General features: G+C 45.7%; 1 protein-coding gene across 9 annotated transcripts in view; it reads left to right on the forward strand.

Annotated features, from left to right (window-relative positions):
* Window positions 1-18,934, forward strand: part of ZNF76 (zinc finger protein 76) — a 36,267-nt gene that overhangs the window by 9,468 nt on the left and 7,865 nt on the right. For 4 of the 9 annotated variants that reach the window (XM_009204970.2, XM_009204969.2, XM_009204973.2 and 1 more), the window contains exons 2-6: window positions 11,930-12,098; window positions 16,994-17,074; window positions 17,188-17,265; window positions 18,312-18,395; window positions 18,487-18,686. In XM_009204970.2, the coding sequence (XP_009203234.1) occupies window positions 12,026-12,098; window positions 16,994-17,074; window positions 17,188-17,265; window positions 18,312-18,395; window positions 18,487-18,686 (516 nt within the window). In that variant the 5' untranslated portion in view covers window positions 11,930-12,025. Of the gene's footprint in view, window positions 1-11,929; window positions 12,099-16,993; window positions 17,075-17,187; window positions 17,266-18,311; window positions 18,396-18,422; window positions 18,687-18,934 lie in introns of all 9 variants that reach the window. The other 5 variants (XM_009204972.2, XM_003897489.5, XM_003897490.5 and 2 more) reach the window with 2 other exon arrangements.

The following is an 18,934-nucleotide window of genomic DNA, read 5'->3' on the forward strand; positions in this document are numbered from 1 at the left end:
TCGGGAGGCTGAGACAGGAGAATCGCTTGAACCTGGGAGGCAGAGGTTGCGGTGAGCCGAAACCGTGCCATTGCACTCCAGCCTGGGTGACAGAGCGAGACTCCGTCTCAGAAAAAAAAAAAAAAAAAAAAAAAAGTATGAGGCGTACTCAGGCTCCTCACTTCCAGTTCAGAATCAGAAGGATTTGTGATGTTGGACAGGTCATTCAGGGTCTCAGGCTCATTATACTGTCATTACTGGAAGCCAGAGCACCTCTTTTCTAGTGCCTCTTTGACACTCCCCTAGAGCTGGCCCTCTAGTGAATAGTTCATCCCTAAGAAGGCCAGTTATAACTTGTTAGCCTGGTACTATCTCACTTCACCACTTCATTTGTTGGGAGTTCCTGCTACTTTTGGATAGTTGATAAAGCATGAGACCCATACAGTTAAGATAAGAACCAAGGAACTGGGAGCTCTTTGAGATTGTAGAACTGACCTGAGGCTTCGATGTGGGGGATTTGGCAGGTATGCCTAAGACCAGAGTTCTTTCTCTGAGATCATCTTCTCAACCTAGGAAATACTGTCCTGCGGCCACATGGAGCAGTGAAGGAGAAACGTAGTCCCTGCTTAGGCTACCGCTTCATCCAGACACACCCTTGTGACCAGGCTGGGGACACACATATTGAAGCCACCATGTCCTCAGGTCCTGTAAAGACTTGCTGTTGTCTCATGCTCAGCTGATCAGCTTTCCATATGATATTATAGAATGGCCTCCATGAATCAGGAAGCTCAGTTTTCAGATGTGCTTTTGCTATAGGTCAGTAACATGGAATCCATCATATCAGCACTGGACTCTCCATTCCTTACGTATGGAGAATCATAGATATTCCTATGACCAACAAAGGGAGTACAAAGCATGCATTTAGACTTTCTAGTTTTAGTTTTTTTATTTATGTTGCATAGGTAACACATTCTCAAAGCTTTTTTTTTTTTTTATTGAGACCAAGTCTTGCTCTGTTTGCCCAAGCTGGAATGCAGTGGTGCAATCTCGGCTCACAGCAACTTCTGCCTCCTGGGTTCAAGTGATTCTCCAGCCTAAGCATCCCAAGTAGCTGGGCCTACAGGCATGTACCACCATGCCCAGCTAATTTGTGTACTTTTAGTAGAAATGGGATTTCACTGTGTTAACCAGGCTGGTCTCAAACTCTTGACCTCGTGATCCGCCTGCCTTGGCCTCCCAGAGTGCTGATTATAGGTGTGAGCCACCGCACCCAGCCACTTTTTTTTTCATGGAATATAAAGGATATTCCCTGAGAAGTCACCCTTCCATCATCATCGCCACTCAGTCATCCTTCCACAGACAACCCTGGTTAGTAATTTCTTGACTATGCTTCCACAGATTTTGTTTGTTTGTTTGTTTGCGTGCTTGCTTGCTTGCTTGCTTTGTTTGAGACGGAGTCTCGCCCTGTCACCAGGCTGGAGTGCAGTGGTGCAGTCTTGGCCCACTGCAACCACCTCCCGGGTTCAAGCGATTCTCCTGCCTCAGCCTCCCGAGTAGCTGAAACTACAGGTGCATGCCACCTTGCCAAGCTAATTTTTTGTATTTTTAGTAGAGACGGGGTTTCACCATGTTGGCCAGGATGGTCTAGATCTCTTGACCTGGTGATCCGACTGCTTCAGCCTCCCAAAGTGCTGAGATTACAGGTGTGAGCTACTGCGCCCAGCCCACAGATTTTTTAATGCAGTGACAGTATATAAAAAGCACTGTTGAACCCGGGAGGCAGAGGTTGCAGCGGGCCTAGATCATGCCATTGCACTCCCGCCTAGGCAACAGAGCAAGACTTCATCTCATAAATAAATAATAAATAAAAATAATAAATAAATGGCACTGTTTTATACCTAGCCATTTTTATTCATTATATTTGGGAGATCTTGCCATGTCAGTATGTAAGGAGCTTCCTCATTTATGTCTACATAGTATGGAAGTTTGATATTGATGGACATTTATGCTGTTTCTAATTTTTTGCTTTTATTACATGCACGGATGCCATAGATAACCTTAGACATGTGCCATTTTCACACGTCCGTCTACCTGTAGACTAGATGTGAAATTGCTGAGTCAGACAATATATACATGTACATTTGTAATTTTGGTTGATATTGTCAAACTCTCCTTCATAGAGATTGTGCCAGTATGTTCTCCCACCACCAGCAGTGTATGACTGTGCCTGTTTCTCCATAGCCTCATGGACATTGCTTCGAGTTAAGAATATAGCAGATTCTGCCACACAGTGGCTCATGCCTGTAATCCCAATACTTTGGGAGGCCAAGGCAGGCAGATCACCTGAGGTCAGGAGTTAGAGATCAGCCTGGCCAATATGGCAAAACCCCGTCTCTACTAAAAATACAAAAAATTTCCCGGGTGTGATGGCTCCTGTCTGTAGTCTCAGCTACCTGGGAGGCTGAGGTAGGAGAATCTCTTGAACCCTGGAGGTGGAGGTTGCAGTGAGCTGAGATTGCGCCACTGCACTCCAGCCTGGGCAACAGGGTGAGACTCTGTCTCAAAAAAATAAATAAATAAATAAATTATATATATATATATAGCAGATTCCCTGAAGATCAACATAGGATACTGAATCATGGGATCCCACTGTGACACTATTCCGCAAGACAGACGAAACATGGCACATCCCAGTTTGAAGAATACAGCCAGGCACAGTGGCCCATGCCTATAATTCCCGCACTTTGTTGAGGCTAAGGTGGGAGGATCACTTGATCCTGGGAGATTGAGACTAGCCAGGGCAACATAATAAGACCTCGTCTCTACAAAAATTTAAAAATTAAAAAAAAAAAAAAAAATTAGCCGGGCATGGTGACACACACCTGTAGTTCCACCTACTCGGGAGGCTGAGGTGGGAGGATCGTTTGAGCTCAGGAGATCAAGGCTGCAGTAGGCTAGGATCGTGCTACTGCACTCCAGCCTGGACAACAGAGCGAGACCCTGTCTCAAAGCAACAACAACAACAAAAACAGTTTGAAGAATATCACATTAAAAATATATCCACCAGGCAAGGTGGCTCATACTTGTTAATCTCAGCACTTCGGGAGGCTGAGGTGAGAGGATCACTTGAGACCAGGAGTTCAAGACCAGCCTGGGTAACATAGTAAGACCCCATCTCTACAAAAATAAATAAATGGAGATAGATGTAAGTAAATAAATAAATAAATTAGCCAGGCTTGGTAGTGCACACCTGTAGTCCCAGATACTTGAGAGACTCAGGCAAGAGGATCACTTTAGGAGTTCAAGGTTGCAGTGAGCCATGATCATGCCGTTGCACTTGTAGTGTGGGTGACAGAGCAAGACCCTGTTTCTATATATATATGTGTGTGTGTGTGTGTGTGTATACGTTTGTTGTGTATGTGTGTGTATATCCAAGAGGTAGTTGTAGTTCTGGTAGTTAAAGGAAGAAAACTTCTTGAGGCAGTTCTCCACCTTGGTGTTCATGCCAGCATGAATTAGAAAAGAAGTACATCGATGTTTTTCATTTTGTTTTGAGACAAGGTCTTGCTTTGTCACACAGGTTGAAGTGCAGTGGCACAATCATAGCTCTCCACAGCCTCGACTTCCTGGGCTTGAATGATCCTCCCACTTCAGCCCCCGAGTAGCTGGGACTACAGCCATGTGCCACCATGCCTGGTAATTTTTTTTTTGTAGAGATAGTGTCTGCACCTGACCTCAGCCTCACATTGATTTTTTTAAGATGGCGTCTCGGCCGGGCATGGTGGCTCATGCCTGTAATCCCAGCACTTTGGGAGGCTGAAGCAGGTGGACCTGAGGTCAGGAGTTTGAGACCAGCCAGGCCAACGTGGTGAAACCCCATCTGTACTAAAAATACAAAAACATTAGCCGGGCCTGGTGGTGCGCACCTGTAATCCCAGCTACTCCGGAGGCTCGGGTAAGAGAATTGCTTGAACCCGGGAAATGGAGGTTGCAATGAGCCGAGCTCGCACCACTGCACTCCAGCCACTCCAGCCTGGGCAGCAGAGTGAGACTCTGTCTCAAAAAAAAAAAAAAAAAAAAAAAAGACGGAGTCTCACTCTGTTGCCCAGTGCACTCTGGAGTGCTGTGGTGCGATCTCAGCTCACTGCCACCTCCGTCTCCTGGGTTAAAGCGATTATCTTGCCTCAACCTCCTGAGTAGCTGGGATTGCAGGTGTGCACCACCACACCTGGCTAATTTTTGTATTTTTAGTAGAGACGGGGTTTCGCCATGTTGGCCAGGCTAGTCTTGAACTCCTGACCGCTAATGATCTGCCTGCCTCGGCCTCCCAACATGCTGGGATTACAGGTGTGAGCCACCGTGCCTGGCCAGACGTTGATTTTTAAAGCCCAAGTCAGGGCCAGGCACAGTGGCTCACACCTATAATTCCAGCACTTTGGAGGCCGAGGCAGGCAGATCATGAGGTCAGGAGTTCAAGACCAGCCTAACTAACATGGTGAAACCCCCGTCTCTACTAAAAATACAAATATTAGATGGGCTTGGTGGCTCATGCCTGTACTACTACTCAGGAGGCTGAGGCTGGAGAATTGCTTAAACCCGGGAGACTCCGTCTCAAAAAAATAAATGGGGGTCTCACTATGTTGCCCAGGCTGGTCTCAAACTCCTGGGCTCAAGGGATCCTCCCACCTCAGCCTCCCAAAGTGCTGGGATTTCTTTTAAATGGCGCTTCTTTTTTTAAAAAGAAAAAAAAAAAATTTTAATCAATATGATTTATGCAAAGATGCAGTTTAGCTGTGTTAAACTTGTGTTATGTTAATGCAAGTTTCTGTTACTAATTTCCTGTTTTCTCATCAGTGTTTAGAAACCCACAGAACCAGGTCTGTTCACTAGGTTTTTCTGCGTGTAGCGAAGTATTTTTCTGTAGTAAACATTGAATCATTTTACTGCAAGTTTTCCAAATCTGGTTCTAATTTGTTTGCCACTCATCTTCATCAGCCTTCATCCCCAAACTAATGTGTCTTTGTCCTCATGTGAAGTTTTCTGTGTTTACAAATGAAGAAGTTTCTGAGTGAAGATTAAGTCATAATTATTTTTCTAATCAAAATTGAACATTCTTTTCAGGCAAATGTTTTTGTTCTCTTTTTTTGACTTCTAAATACAGTTGCCTACTGGGCTGGCTGAGGCAGAGTACAGAAAGCTTGTTCCAACTGTCCAGAGTTCTGGTTGGCAGAAGACGATAGAATAGCGAACAGGTGCCTGTAGTCCACACAGCCCAGCTCATGTGTGGAGCACAGTAGGTTTCAACCATGATAAAGTGGAGAAACACAAAAACCATGACTACTCTTTAGTTTCCTATCTTTCACATCCCTTATTTTTCTCCTTTGGGGAGGCAGTTTAAGCACATCTTGATTCATGGAGAAACCTAAAGATCCAAAGTATCTAAAAAGTTGGGAGTAGTGGCACACACCTATAGTCCCAGCCACTCAGGAGGCTAAGGCAGGAGGATCGCTTGAGGCCAGGAGGTTGAGTTTACAGGAGCTATGATCACTACACGCCAACCTGGGCAACAGAATGAGATCCTGTTTCTAAATAAATAAAAGTTTTTTCTAAATGTTATCTCTCCTCAATAATTACAATTTATGTTTTAACATTAAGAAACACATCAATACATTGCAAAGGTGAAGGGTTGTTTTCCCTGCATCAGGACCAATAATGGGTTAAGTTTATTTAAAAGTGCAGCAGGCCGGGTGCAGTGGCTCACGCCTGTAATCCCAACATTTTGGGAGGCCGAGGAGGGTGGATCAAGAGGTCAGGAGTTCGAGACTAGCCTGACCAACATTGTGAAACCCCGTCTCTACTAAAAATACAAAAAAATTAGCTGGGTATGGTGGCGCACGCCTGTAATCCCAGCTGCTCAGGAGGCTGAGGCAGAAGAATCACTTGAACCCAGGAGGCGGAGGTTGCAGTGAACTGAGATCGCGCCGTTGCACTCCAATGTGGGCATCAGAGTGAGACTCGGTCTCAAAAAAAAAAAAGTGGCCAACAGAATTGGATTTGCTCCTAGTTCTGAGAAAGTCAAGAGTGCTCCTTTCTGTCTTCACTCTTTTCTCACCTTCCCCTGTCCCAGTCTGTTTCTCACCTATTCCCAGCTTAGGTCATTGCAGAGCTAGTAAACCTTATACCCTACAAGGAGAAAACAGAGCAGCCACCCTCACTGCCCCTCTGCCCTGTCTCGGAGGGTTGCAGGAGTAATGAGTCTGAACCGTCAAGTGCAGGCAGAACTCACACATAGCCATCCTGAAGCAGTAACAAGCCTTTCTTTGGCTCTGCCCATGTCACTGTTGTTAGTTCAGTGCCAGCACGGGAGGATTCAGAGTAAACCACCATTGAAAGAAAGTACAGGGAGAAAAACAGCAATCAGGGCACTGGTAGATGCCTGGCAGCCACAAAGCTTCCTCCTCACCCTCTGCAGTCAGGCTTTTTGGTAAGGCAGCTTCAGAGACGGAAAGGTCAGGGAACAACAGTAGCCTCTTAAAGGTTTGTATTATGAGACTTAGGAAGGAAATGTGAATGAGTTGAGGTTATTTAGCCTGGATGCAAGAACACAAAAAGGAGTGGAAATTTGTTTTCTTTGAGTCTAAGAGGGGTTATTTTGGGAAGCGTGGCTAGCAGTAGCTCTTCCCTCTTTCCATTGCGGGTAGGCCGAGAAGGACTGGGTTTAAGTTACAGTGGGTGAGATGGAAGTTAACCCGTATTCAAGTGTTTTGAGTGCTGACAGTGTGCCGGTCACAGTGGATTAGCAGAAGGAAGAAGTGTGCCAGACATTGAGAAGTATGGGCTCTGGGGCAGCCAGCCTGACTTTAAAACCTGGCTTCAACACATAGTAGCGTTGGAAGCTTGGACAAAGTACTATACCTCTAAACCTCAGTTGCCTCATCTGTAAAATGGCTATAATATACCTACTTCCTCATCAGTTATTTTTAAGTTTAAGAGTTAATATAGGTAAGGTGCTTTAAAAAGTGTCTGGTATATATTAATCACATTTATATGTGATAAAAATAAAGATTAGCATGAGCAGTAGAAAGGATCTTAGGGTAATTTGGGCCAGCATTTCATTTTACAGATAAGGAGGCAAACATAGAGATAGAATTGAGATTAGAAGCCAATTCTGTAGACTTCTAGTCCAGGGTGGTTGCCGCTAGTCCTAGCTGTTTTAGGAATCCATATTGCTTCAAAAGCATTTCCCTTTAGGTTCCTCTTCCCCTCCTCCTTATAGCTGGTATTTCTAGAGTACAGGCATATGTGGCCTCATTTAATCCCTTACAGCAGGCTATGAAGCAAATGCCACTATTATCCCCATTTTTTTATAAGTGATATCTGAGGCTCAGAGAGGTTCATTTACCTGCCCAAGGCTACACAGCTTCTGAGAAGTTCAGTCTGGATTAAAACCCAGACCTCTGACTTCAGAGCCTGTGCTCTTAACCACACCACTGATTTTCCTTAGAAAGTCTCAGTGGAGTACGGTTGTGCTCAATTAAACCATGTGAGTATTTGACAAAGGTGAGCTGCAGGAGCCACAGGGCCCAGGGAATGTAAAGGTATTTTGCAATCCTTTTTCAACCTATATCTGCTTTCCTTTTATTTTTATTTATTTATTTATTTATTTATGTTGTTGTTTGCTTGTTTTCTTTTTTTTGAGACAGAGTTTTGCTGTTGTTGCCCATGCTAGAGTGCAGTGATGCAATTTCGGCTCACTGCAACCTCTGCCTCCCAGGTCCAAGCAATTCTCCTGCCTCAACCTCCCAAGTAGCTAGGCATGTACCACCACACCTGGCTAATTTTTGTATTTTTTTTTTAGCAGAGGCAGGGTTTCACCATGTTGGTCAGGCTGGTCTCAAACTCCTGATCTCAAGTGATCTGCCTGCCTCGGCCTCCCGAAGTGCTGGGATTACAGGCATGAGCCACCGTACCCGGCCTGCTTTGTTTTTAGACCTGGTTTCTCTTATGTGTCTTCTGACACAGTGCAGTTACACTAAAACAGGTTACCCAAAGAATCTACCTGATGAAGAGAGTGAAATTTGAAGGTGATAGACCAGACCAAGAGAGGCCAGGAGCAGAGCTCTTTCGAGATAGGGACCATGTGGAGGTTATCAGGGCTCTGGGCAAGGATGCTAATAGACCAGAGATGTCAGATGTCAGAATCCCCACCTTGACCAATGATTCTTCACTATTAATCCCTGTCAGATCCTGATGACAGCCTTGGGCTTCCCTCTCTCTTGGAAAATGCAAAAGCTCACACACCAAAAAAGTATTTTGGAGTAGCTTCAAGGTTCATAACCCCCCCAGCTTCACCTCTGTGCTTGGCAGCATAGTAATTAAGGTCACACTTTGGATTAAATGGCCTAGGGTCAAATCCTCCTTTACTAGTTAGCTGTGTAACCTTGAGCAAGTTACTTAACTTGGTCTTGGGCCTCCAGTTCCCTCAATGAGGGAACTTTTAAATGAGGATAATCATAGCATTTGATTATAGGGTTGTTAGAATTAAATGAGTTAATGTGTGTGACATTCCTAGCACGTGATTAACTCTATAGTAGTGTTCACTATATAATAGTAGTATTGCTGCCCTTGGACCTTAGCCTATTTAGTAAATGTTTATGGACAGAATGAATGAATAATTCTAGTTGAGATGCCAAGCCCGGGGTAGAGCATTCCAATCAGCGTGTAGCAGATGGTCTATAGGTTTTTTGGGGTTTTTTGTTTGTTTGTTTGTGTGTTTTGAGATGGAGTCTCACTCTGTCGCCCAGGCTGGAGTGCAGTGGCGCAATCTCGACTTACTGCAAGCTCCGCCTCCCGAGTTTATGCCATTCTCCTGCCTTAGACTCCTGAGTAGCTGAGACTACAGGCGCCCTCCACCATGCCTGGCTAATTTTTTGTATTTTTAGTAGAGATGGAATTTCACCCTGTTAGCCAGGATGGTCTGGATCTCCTGACCTCGTAATCCGCCCGCCTCAACCTCTCAAAGTGCTGGGATTACACCGCGCCCAGCCAGTTTTTTGTTTTTCTTTTTTCTTTTTTTTTTTTTTTGAAACGGAGTTTCGCTGTTGTTGCCCAGGCGGGAGTGCAATGACACGATCTTAGCTCACCGCAACCTCCGCCTCCCAGGTTCAAGCGATTCTCCTGCCTCAGCCTCCCAAGTAGCTGGGATTACAGGCATGTGCCACCACGCCCGGCTAATTTTGTATTTTTAGTAGAGACGGGGCTTCTCCGTGTTGATCAGGCTGGTCTTGAACTCCCAGATGGTCTATAGTTTTGCCAAGATACTGATCCGCTCAACCCTCAGGGCTGCGAAAGCCCCAGTTGGTCACTTCTGGCTTCAAGCAGTGACATCTGCAATGTGAACTGACTTTAAGCAGCAGCATCTGCAATGCAATGTACAAATATCTGTCTCTCTCAGTCACCTGACACGAAAACGGTTTGAGTAGCACCAGTTGAGGATATCAGTTGGTAAGTCATGAGAATCCAGTAGGCAATCCAGATTCCAAGTCCAGGAGAATTTTGAGAATGGGTGTCAGAGAGTCTTCACGACTGCACTGAGTTTAGAGGCCGTGGGCTTCCTGCAGGTTTCACAAGTGTTGGGGTCACAGCTAGAGCAGGCTCCATACCACAGGCTCCATACCACAGAGGATGTCCTGCCAGCAGGAAGCTTCAGTGCTTCCCACCTTGCACATGAGGGACCCAGGGAGTCACTCACAGGATTTGTGGAGAGCCCACAGTGTGAGGTGCTGCAGAAACCACTGTGACGCAGAAACCAGACTAGAGCCCAAAGCCTTGTGAAGGCAACAGACATTAAACAGATAGTGATAAGTACTGAAGTAGGTTAGGCCCAGAGGTGTGAGTGCTAGAAAAAGGTGGTACCTAGGCTGTGGGAGTTTATAACAGGACCCAGCCTTGTCTGCAAGGTGGACTCTAAGAGCTGTAGGAAACTATAGAAGGGTTTTAGTCAAGGAAGTGGTATGTTTAGATTTATACTCTTTTTTTTTTTTTTTTTTACAAACCCACTTTTATTTATTTACTTTTCATTAGTTTAAGTCCTTGAGGGGCACAGCATCACACAGATTCTGTGTTCAATAGCCTTAGCAAGATTGCTTGGGAATTTAGCACAAACCATGCCACTGTTTCCACGGGGCTGAGTTTACCTTTCCCCAGATTATGCTGGTTTTCTTCAGTTTGCTGCCAGCAGTCAGTGTGGTGTTCTTTGCTTTGTACATGTAAGTACATCTTTTGCCTAAATAGAATTCAGTTTCATTTCAAGCATAAATACCTTCAATTTTCTTTTTTTTTTTTCCGGAGACGAAGTCTGGCTCTGTCGCCCAGAATGGAGTGCAGTGGTGCCATCTTGGCTCACTGCAAGCTCCGTCTCCTGGGTTCACGCCATTCCCCTGCCTCAGCCTCCCGAGTAGCTGGGACTACAGGCACCCGCCACCATGCCCGGCTAATTTTTTTGTATTTTTAGTAGAGACAGGATTTCACCACGTTAGCCAGGATGGTCTCGATCTCCTGACCTTGTGATCCACTGTCCTCAGCCTCCCAAAGTGCTGGGATTATAGGCGTGAGCCACCGCACCCAGCCAATACCTTCAATTTTAATAAGAGCTGTGTCCTCCCTTTGGTTCTGGAGGCCCGACTTACAGCTAGCAGAAAATGGCCTTGGACTACAGCCTTCCAAATGTATTGTATTTATCTTATTATTACTGTTATTTTTGAGACAGTGTCTCTCTTTGTCACCCAGGCTGGAATTCAGTGGTACAATCATAGCTCACTGCAACTTCAAACTCCTGGGGTCAGGCAATCCTCCCACCTCAGCCTCTTGTGTAGCTAGGACTGCAGGCATGTGCCACTACACCTGGCTAATTTTTTTTTTTCTTTTGTAGAGACAGTGTCTTGCTGTGTTGCCCACATTGGTCTTGAACTCCTAGCCTCAATTAATCCTCCTGCCTCAGCCTCCCAAAGCACTGGGATTGCAGGCATGAGCCACTACACCCTGCCCATATTTGCCTTTTAGAAGTCCTGTTCTCAGCAGGCCTCTACAGGCTCCAAGATGGTGGGAAGAGAGCTTTTTAAAAAAATTCACCCTGACAGCATAAACATGAATGTTAGAACATAGTTGGAAGAGGCTGAGGCAGGAGGATCACTTGAGCCCAGGAGTTCGAGGTTACAGTGAACTGTGATGGAGCCACTGCACTCCAATCTGGGTGGCAGAGTGATACTTTGTCTCTAAAAAAGGAAAGAAAAGGAAATGAATTGGAAACAGACAAAAGTTTCTCTGAGGACATAAGTTAGAAGACTCCTTATAGTAGTCAGGAGGTGAAAGGTAATACTTGCCTGAAATAAGTACCTGGACTTTTGAGGGAAAAGGGGGACTCAAGCATGATCCCCTGCCAATTCTGGGTGGAAGGCAATACCATCCCTGGGATAGGGGATACTGGAAGTAAAATAGTTCTGGAAGGTTGGGACACATTGTGAGTTCTGTTAGGGACTTATTCCATGTGTGGTACATGTGGGATGTTCCCTGAGGAAGGCCAGTGGATAGATGGCTCCGAGCACAGGAGAGATGTTGGAGTAGGCAGAGAGAACCATCAGCAGTGGGGTTGACTGCCTACCTTCAGCAGGGCTCCTTCCTAAGGGGAGAAAGTTTAGAAATGAATTTTGATCAGTGATTTCTTACTTTATGACCAGTTTGATTGGCATGCTTCTCTTCTACGCTCAACTTTTAGAATTCTTAGATAATGTATATTTTGAGCCCTTTTCATAAAAACCAATATAGTTCACTACTTTGAAGAATTCACCTTTTTTCTTCTTGGCTGGCTGGCCTCACGTAACTCCTTCCCTGAGTATCTTTGCAGTAGGAGAAAGCTGATTAACTCATAATGTGGTACTGTTCATTTTCTTAGATTTGTGACCGAGAAGGAAATCTCTGGCCTCGGCTGTGGCTCTTGGTGCTGGCCAGAAGCCAACTTCATGTCTGAGTGCGCGAGCAGCAGTTTGCCATGGAGAGCTTGGGGCTGCAGACGGTGACCCTTAGTGATGGGACAACAGCCTACGTCCAGCAAGCTGTCAAAGGTGAGTATTTCTGGAGACCTCAGGATCCTGCCCTGTCCCTCAGCCTCTGGAAAGGAGTGTCCATTTCTAAGAGTCCCACCATCACCTTGCCCTCCCGCCTGCTTACCCTTGCCCACGAGCACAACTTGCTCTGCATTAGAATCTCCTGTGGTGCTTGATGAAAAGGGAACTCTAAAATAAAATGCTACAAGTCAGACAGTCCCAGTCATAGGAACCAGTACCTCTCAAAGACAGAATTCCTAATATGTATTGAGTAGTTCATAAATATTTCTGGAATGAACACAGTGTTAGTTATGACTCCCTGCTTTTCATATCCCCTGTCACAGTTTTTTAGTGCTTTCTAGAAGCAGTTTATCATCTTAATTCAAGTATATTCAAACATTCAAACTACTAAGCATCTACCATGTTCAAGATACTCTTCTAAGCCAGGCATAGTGGCTCATGCCTATAATCCCAGCACTTAGGAGGCTGAGATGAAAGGATCACTGGAGGCCAGGAGTTGGAGACCAGCCTGGGCAACATAGCAAGACTCTGTCTCTAAAAAAATAATAAAAATAATAATCTGGGTGCAGTGGCATGCACCTTTAGTCTCAGCTATTCAGGAGACTGAGGCAGAAGGATCACTGAAACCCAGGAGTTTGAGGATTCAGTGAACTATCATTGCACCACTGCACACCAGCCTGGGTGACACAGCAAGATCCCATCTCTAAAAAAATTTTTTTAAAAAAGATACTCTTCCAGATTCAGAGAGGAACACCCAAGCAGAGATCTCATGCCCTAATCTCTACTAGGGGATGCCAGAATTTAAAATATAGGGCACATAGTTAAATCTGAATTGGGCATAACAATGAATACTCTTGTAGGATACGTATGTCCCAAATGTTGTAGGGACATATGTATACTACATACTAGGGACATACATATACCTCATGTAAGGGATAGACATATGTAAACATGGGATTAAGCTGGGCTTGGTGGCATGCACCTGTAGTCTCAGTTACTTGGGAGGTTCAGATGGGAGGATCTCTTGAGGCCAGAAGTTTGAGGTCAGCCTAGACAACAGCAAGACCCCATCTCAAAAAAAGTAGGGAGTGTTAAATACTATAAAATACTAAAATAATAATACTAAGTTCTAAAAACAAAATGTATTATTTGAAATTCAGATTTACCTGGGCATCCTGTATTTTATCTGGCAATCCTACCCCCACTCTCAAGGTACTTAAAATCAAGGTAGGTGTGGAGTCAGAATAAAGTGTGTAGGGCAAGGCCTGCAGGCCAGGGACACTCTTCCTTTCTTGCCAGTGTTCTCAGGCAGCCAGGTAGCATTCGTGTCTTCCTCGGACAGCACTGGGCAAACACTGCCTTGTTCCTACTCTTCATTTTGCGTTTTCTGGACTCCATGATTGTCACTGTCCTCATAAAGCATTGTCATTGCAACATTGCCCTCCATTTCAACACACTATCAGAATATATTTCTGCTCCTGTGTTTACAGATAAGTTGTTTATTGATTTCATTTTAAGTTGTCTGTTTCCTGGTGATGACTAAGGAGGCCCCTTAATCTCATCAGTAAGCTCTTTCCATATGACAGTCTGTGGGGGTCCCTTCTGGAAAGGTTTCTTGTCAAGAGCTGTCTGTAACATGTGGGTTCTTGCTGGCTTCATCTTCTTGAGAATGCAACTTCTCTAGAATACTTTTGAAGCCTGAAACTCTCTGTTTGCAGACTTCCCACTCCAGGTCTTGCCCCTCCAGTACAGTCTCCGTGGGATGGAAGAACTTAGAACTCTAGCTAGGGTTGTGTTTACTCCTTGGACCCAGTTAGTTCCTATGCCTCAGTCTTCCACTGAGAATTAATGGTCAAATGAATGAATAAAAAGCAAGTGACCACACCTGACCTGAGAGAGCCACTCTTTCCTATATCTGTCTGTCTTATGTATTTCTTTATTGTGTCAGTCTTCCTGGCTGTTCTGTGCCCACTCTGTGGGCACTTACACACATGCGCAAACACTCACTCACAACAGATTTTCCCTCTGCTCAGGGTAGAGCTGTCCTTCAGAGACCAGAACCACACTTTCCTGAAAGGCTTCTCTGACTGGTGAGCTCCTCTGAAGCTTTCGACTGAGGCACATTTGTCTCTCTCTGCCAGAAACCCTAAAATTGTATGAGACTTATCTTTAATTAGGATGAATATAAAATGTATTATTCAAATACAGCATTTTAAAAGTGGAAGAGTGTGCTATTAATAAATGCACTGGGATGGTTCCAGGCAAACTGGGGCATATGGTCACCTCTGTAATGGGATACGAGGCCCTTGTCAGTCAGCTGTTCTCCCCGCTGTCTCTCTCCATTGTAGTCTCTAGTTGTTTGAGGAAATAGTAGGCTAAGTTTTTTCTTCAGACAACTCTTCTCAACATTTTGTTTTCTACCTTGAAGTAGTACCCACTCTGCTGGCAGTAGCTTGCCAATGCTTTCAGAACCCCAAGTACTGATGCCCTTGCCAGGACAGATAAATTGTTAAAATGAGGGTAGCCTACTGCTCTGTGGGTGGGAGGGAAGAAAATGGGTTCCTCTTCCCCCCATCTCAGCTGCCTTTCCTAATATTTATTACCTTTATCTCCACCTTACCTGCCTTTGGTTAGTTGTAGGACTGTTAGTTACTGACCCCAAGAAGACTCAGTTTGGGAACAAGTTTGGGGATTCCTCTAAAGGGTAGATGTCAGCAGAGACTTGGACTGGAAGTAACTGTCTTTCCCACCTGAGTGCTCAGTTTCCTAAACCTCAGTCTTCTAAGGAAAGGACAAATCACTTGTCATTAACTTTTTTTTTCTTTTTTCTTTCTTTTTTTCTTTTTGTTTTTTGTTTTTTTATTTTGAGACAGAGTCTTACTTACCCTGTCGCCCAGCCTGGAGTGCAGTGTCACCATCTCGGCTCACTGCAACCTCCACCTCCCGGGTTCAAGCGATTCTCCTGCCTCAGCCTCCCGAGTACCTGGTACTACAGGTGTGTGCCACCATGCCTGGTTAATTTTTTTGTATTTTTAGTAGAGACACGGTTTCATCATTTTGGCTAGGCTGGTCTTGAACTCCTGACCTCAGGTTATCTGCCTGCCTCAGCCTCCCAAAGTGCTGGGATTATAGACGTGAGCCACCACACCCAGCCTAACTTTTTTTTTTTTTTATCTTTTTGAGACAGGACCTCACTCTGTCACCCAGGCTGGAGTACGGTGGTACAATCTCAGCTCACCGCAACCTCTGCCTCCTGGGTTCAAGTGATTCTCCTGCCTCAGCTTCCTGAGTAGCTGGGATGACAGGCACCGCCACTGCACCCAGTTAATTTTTTTGTATTTTTAGTAGAGACAGGATTTCACCATGTTGGCTAGGCTGGTCTCGAACTCCTGACCTCAGGTGATCTGCTCGCCTCGGCCTCCCAAAGTGCTAGGATTACAGATGTAAGCCACCATGCCCAGCCTTTTTTTAATTTATTTTTTATTTTTTTGAGACAGGGTCTTACTCTCTCACCCAGGCTGGACTGCAGTGGCACAATCATGGCTCCCTGCAACCTCTGCCTCCTGGGCTCAAGCAATCCTCGCACCTCAGCCTCCTAAGTAACTGGGACCACAGGCATGCACCACTACACCCAGCTAATTTTTGTGTTTTTTGTAGAGACAGGGTTTTGTCACATAGTTCAGGCTGGTCTCAAACTCCTGAGCTCAAGCGATCCACCCACCTTGGTCTCCCAAAGTGCTCGGATTATAGGCATAAGCCACCAAATCTGACCATCATTACCTCTTCAATCTCTCTTTCTTTCCTTTCTCATTTCTCCTCTTCCTTCCCCCTCTCTCAGACTCACTGGACACAAGGAAGGGTCGTCTAGTTCTAATTTAAAGAGCCTTATTAGAAGTGCTTTCCAGTTAGGTAAAAGAAGAGTAATATCTTCGAAGTCTGGAGTCTTGTTCTTTTTTATGCTGCTTGTTGTGTTGCCTTAGGTGATCTAATTTTTTACTAGAAAATTGAAATGAAAATATCAGAGATCAATGAAGGAACCATTACTCAACAGTGGTAGTGGAATAAGACCTACATGAACACATAATAGCATAATAGTTGTACTCACATAGTTCTCTATTGCTTTACTTTCCATCTCTTCTAAAATGCATATTGGGCTTATAATAAAAGCTAGAATTTATTGAGGGCTGACCATATATACCTGGCACTCGGAATTCCCAGTCTTTTATATACATTAACTCATTTAACCCTAACAGAAACCCTATAAGAAAGACACAGTTTTCAATCCCCATTTTACGAAAAGGAAACTGAGGCACGAGGTTAGTTAAATAAGCTGTCCAAGATCACACAGCTGTTAAGAGGTAGAGCTGGAATTCAAATTCAGGAGGCCTGGCCCGGTTCCAGAGTCTATTGTTTTTAACCATTAAGCGATATAGCCTGCCTTCACAGGGGCTCCTGGTCTTAGCACACTGTCATAGTGAGGGATGAGGGGATATGTTTTGATTTTGTTAGTTTGAGGTATATCTGAATTTTGACCCATTGGGGCCCGTCCAGGTTTAAGGGCCATTAGTTCAAGTCTCAGCAACTTACTATTAGGTTGGAAGTTTCCACTTGGCTGGGCATGGATAGAATAATAAATGAAGTTACTCCTCCTGTCAGTAACTGGAAGGGAATCTGTTGGGAGATGATGGGTTCTGGCAAGGCAAGTGTCTTCACCCTTAGTGTCTCAAGGCCCAGGCCTAGGGAGATGGAGCAAGGGAACAAGGAAGATGTTACCCATGCTTAGACCTGCAGCCTCATGCCTAGAGACTCAAATAAATCTCAGCTAAAAACAGGCAGGTGTTTATTAGCCCTCTTCTGGTCCTGGCCCATTTCTCTCCATTTCACCCTAACAGGAGAAAAGCTTCTTGAAGGGCAGGTGATCCAGCTCGAGGATGGGACCACTGCATACATTCACCAGGTGACGGTACAGAAAGGTGAGGGCACCCCAACACACCATGCCTTGTGGAGGGAAGCCTGACAGCCCCCACCAAGGGACCCCTCCATGACACTGAACTCCAGGGAAAAGCAGGCATTGCTCTCGTTACAGAATCTCTCTCCTTTGAGGATGGTCAACCTGTGCAGCTGGAAGATGGCAGCATGGCTTACATACACCGCACACCCAAAGGTAGGGTCACCATCATCACAACTGGGGAAAGGATGGGAGGCCGGACAGGAGGATGGGGTGGCACACAACTGGGGTGTAGACATGGGAGCTGTCATCTCCACGGTACACACATGCTCACCTGGATTAGCAGCCTTGCCCACCTTCCCTGGTGCAGACCACAGGAGCAGCTATGTCTGCCACCGGGAGGTGAGCCTTGGGGATCAGTCACATGGACTTTGATGGTGGCCTTGGCTCCAGCACAGCCACAAAGGCTTAGGGCTTTAAATAGGACCTGAGGATATCATCCAAGACGAGGATAAAAAACTAGTATTTAAGAATGAAGCTCCTAAGGTGCTGAAGAATAACAATTTATTCCTTCTGCAGGTAGTTTCTTGAGTGACTGTTGCATGCCTGGCGTTGTGTTAGGTGTAGAGTATACAAGAGAGAACAAAGTCAGACACAGTCCCTGCTCTCCTAGAGTCTGGAGGGGGAAATAGAAGTGAAACAAGCCATCAGTGATGAACTGATCATACAAACAGATCAGGCTCAGGGAGGGCTTCTCTGAGGAAGTGATGCTTGAGCTGAGAGGTATAGAATGAGGTAGACTTAGCCGGGGGAAAAGGGATGGCAGGGAGGGTTCAGTACTTCAGGCAGAAGGAATAGCATGTGCAGGCCTAGAGCTGGGGGGAAGAAAGAACAGCACATTCCAGGAACTGCTAGGAGCAAGAGCCCTGGGAGCAAAGGCAGAATGAGCAGGAGGAAACTGGAGAGAGGAGGACAGCGCTGGCTCACTCTGGGTTTGAGTGTCAGGGTGAGGATTTTGGTCTTTATCATGAGACCAGTGGGAAGCATTTAAATCTTTAGGCAGTTAAGTGACATGGTCACAATTGTGTCCTACAAAGATCCGTCTGGATGTTGTGCTGCCTGGAGGGATCTAGAGGGGGTGAGGAGTGACTGGTCAGGAGGCTCTTGTGGTCATCTAAGCCAAGATGATCATGGGCCCCTGTCAGGTCCTCAAGGAGCTTGTGAGTTCCCATTTAGTGTACCATAGGAGACCTCGTCCTTAGGTGAGACAGCCCCAGGAGGAGGAACAGCAAGAGTGGATCACAAAGTGAAGGACCATGAGAAATTGGATGCTGAAACCCTCCTTGGTATATGTATCTCTCATTAACTTAAAGGTAGGGTCCCAGCTGTGTCTCTTCCCCTTGTGTGGCATCAGGGCTAACCGCGTGTTCCCTGCAGAAGGCTATGACCCCAGCACCCTGGAAGCCGTCCAGCTGGAAGATGGCTCCACTGCCTACATTCATCACCCTGTGGCTGTGCCATCGGAGAGCACCATCCTGGCCGTACAGACAGAGGTGGGCTTGGAGGACCTGGCAGCAGAGGATGATGAGGGCTTCAATGCAGACACAGTGGTGGCCCTAGAGCAGTATGCCAGCAAGGTGAGCATGCAGAGCCTGACACAGTCTGTCACTCTCTAGACAACGGGGCCTTGCCTGTGCACTGCCTCTTGGCCCTGCCAGAACTTCGCCTCTTAAGAGGATAAGGGCAGCCCTGTGCTTGGGCACCATGTGGGATATTCCCTTTGCCCCTCCACCCCAGCTCCCCCAACTCACCTGTCACACATCGTTGTCTAGGGCATGCAACACAGCCTGGCCTGGCTGCTGACAGCTGTTTACGCTCACTTTTG

Source organism: Papio anubis, chromosome 6, assembly GCF_008728515.1.
Source record: "Papio anubis isolate 15944 chromosome 6, Panubis1.0, whole genome shotgun sequence".
Taxonomy (NCBI): Eukaryota; Metazoa; Chordata; class Mammalia; order Primates; family Cercopithecidae; genus Papio; species Papio anubis.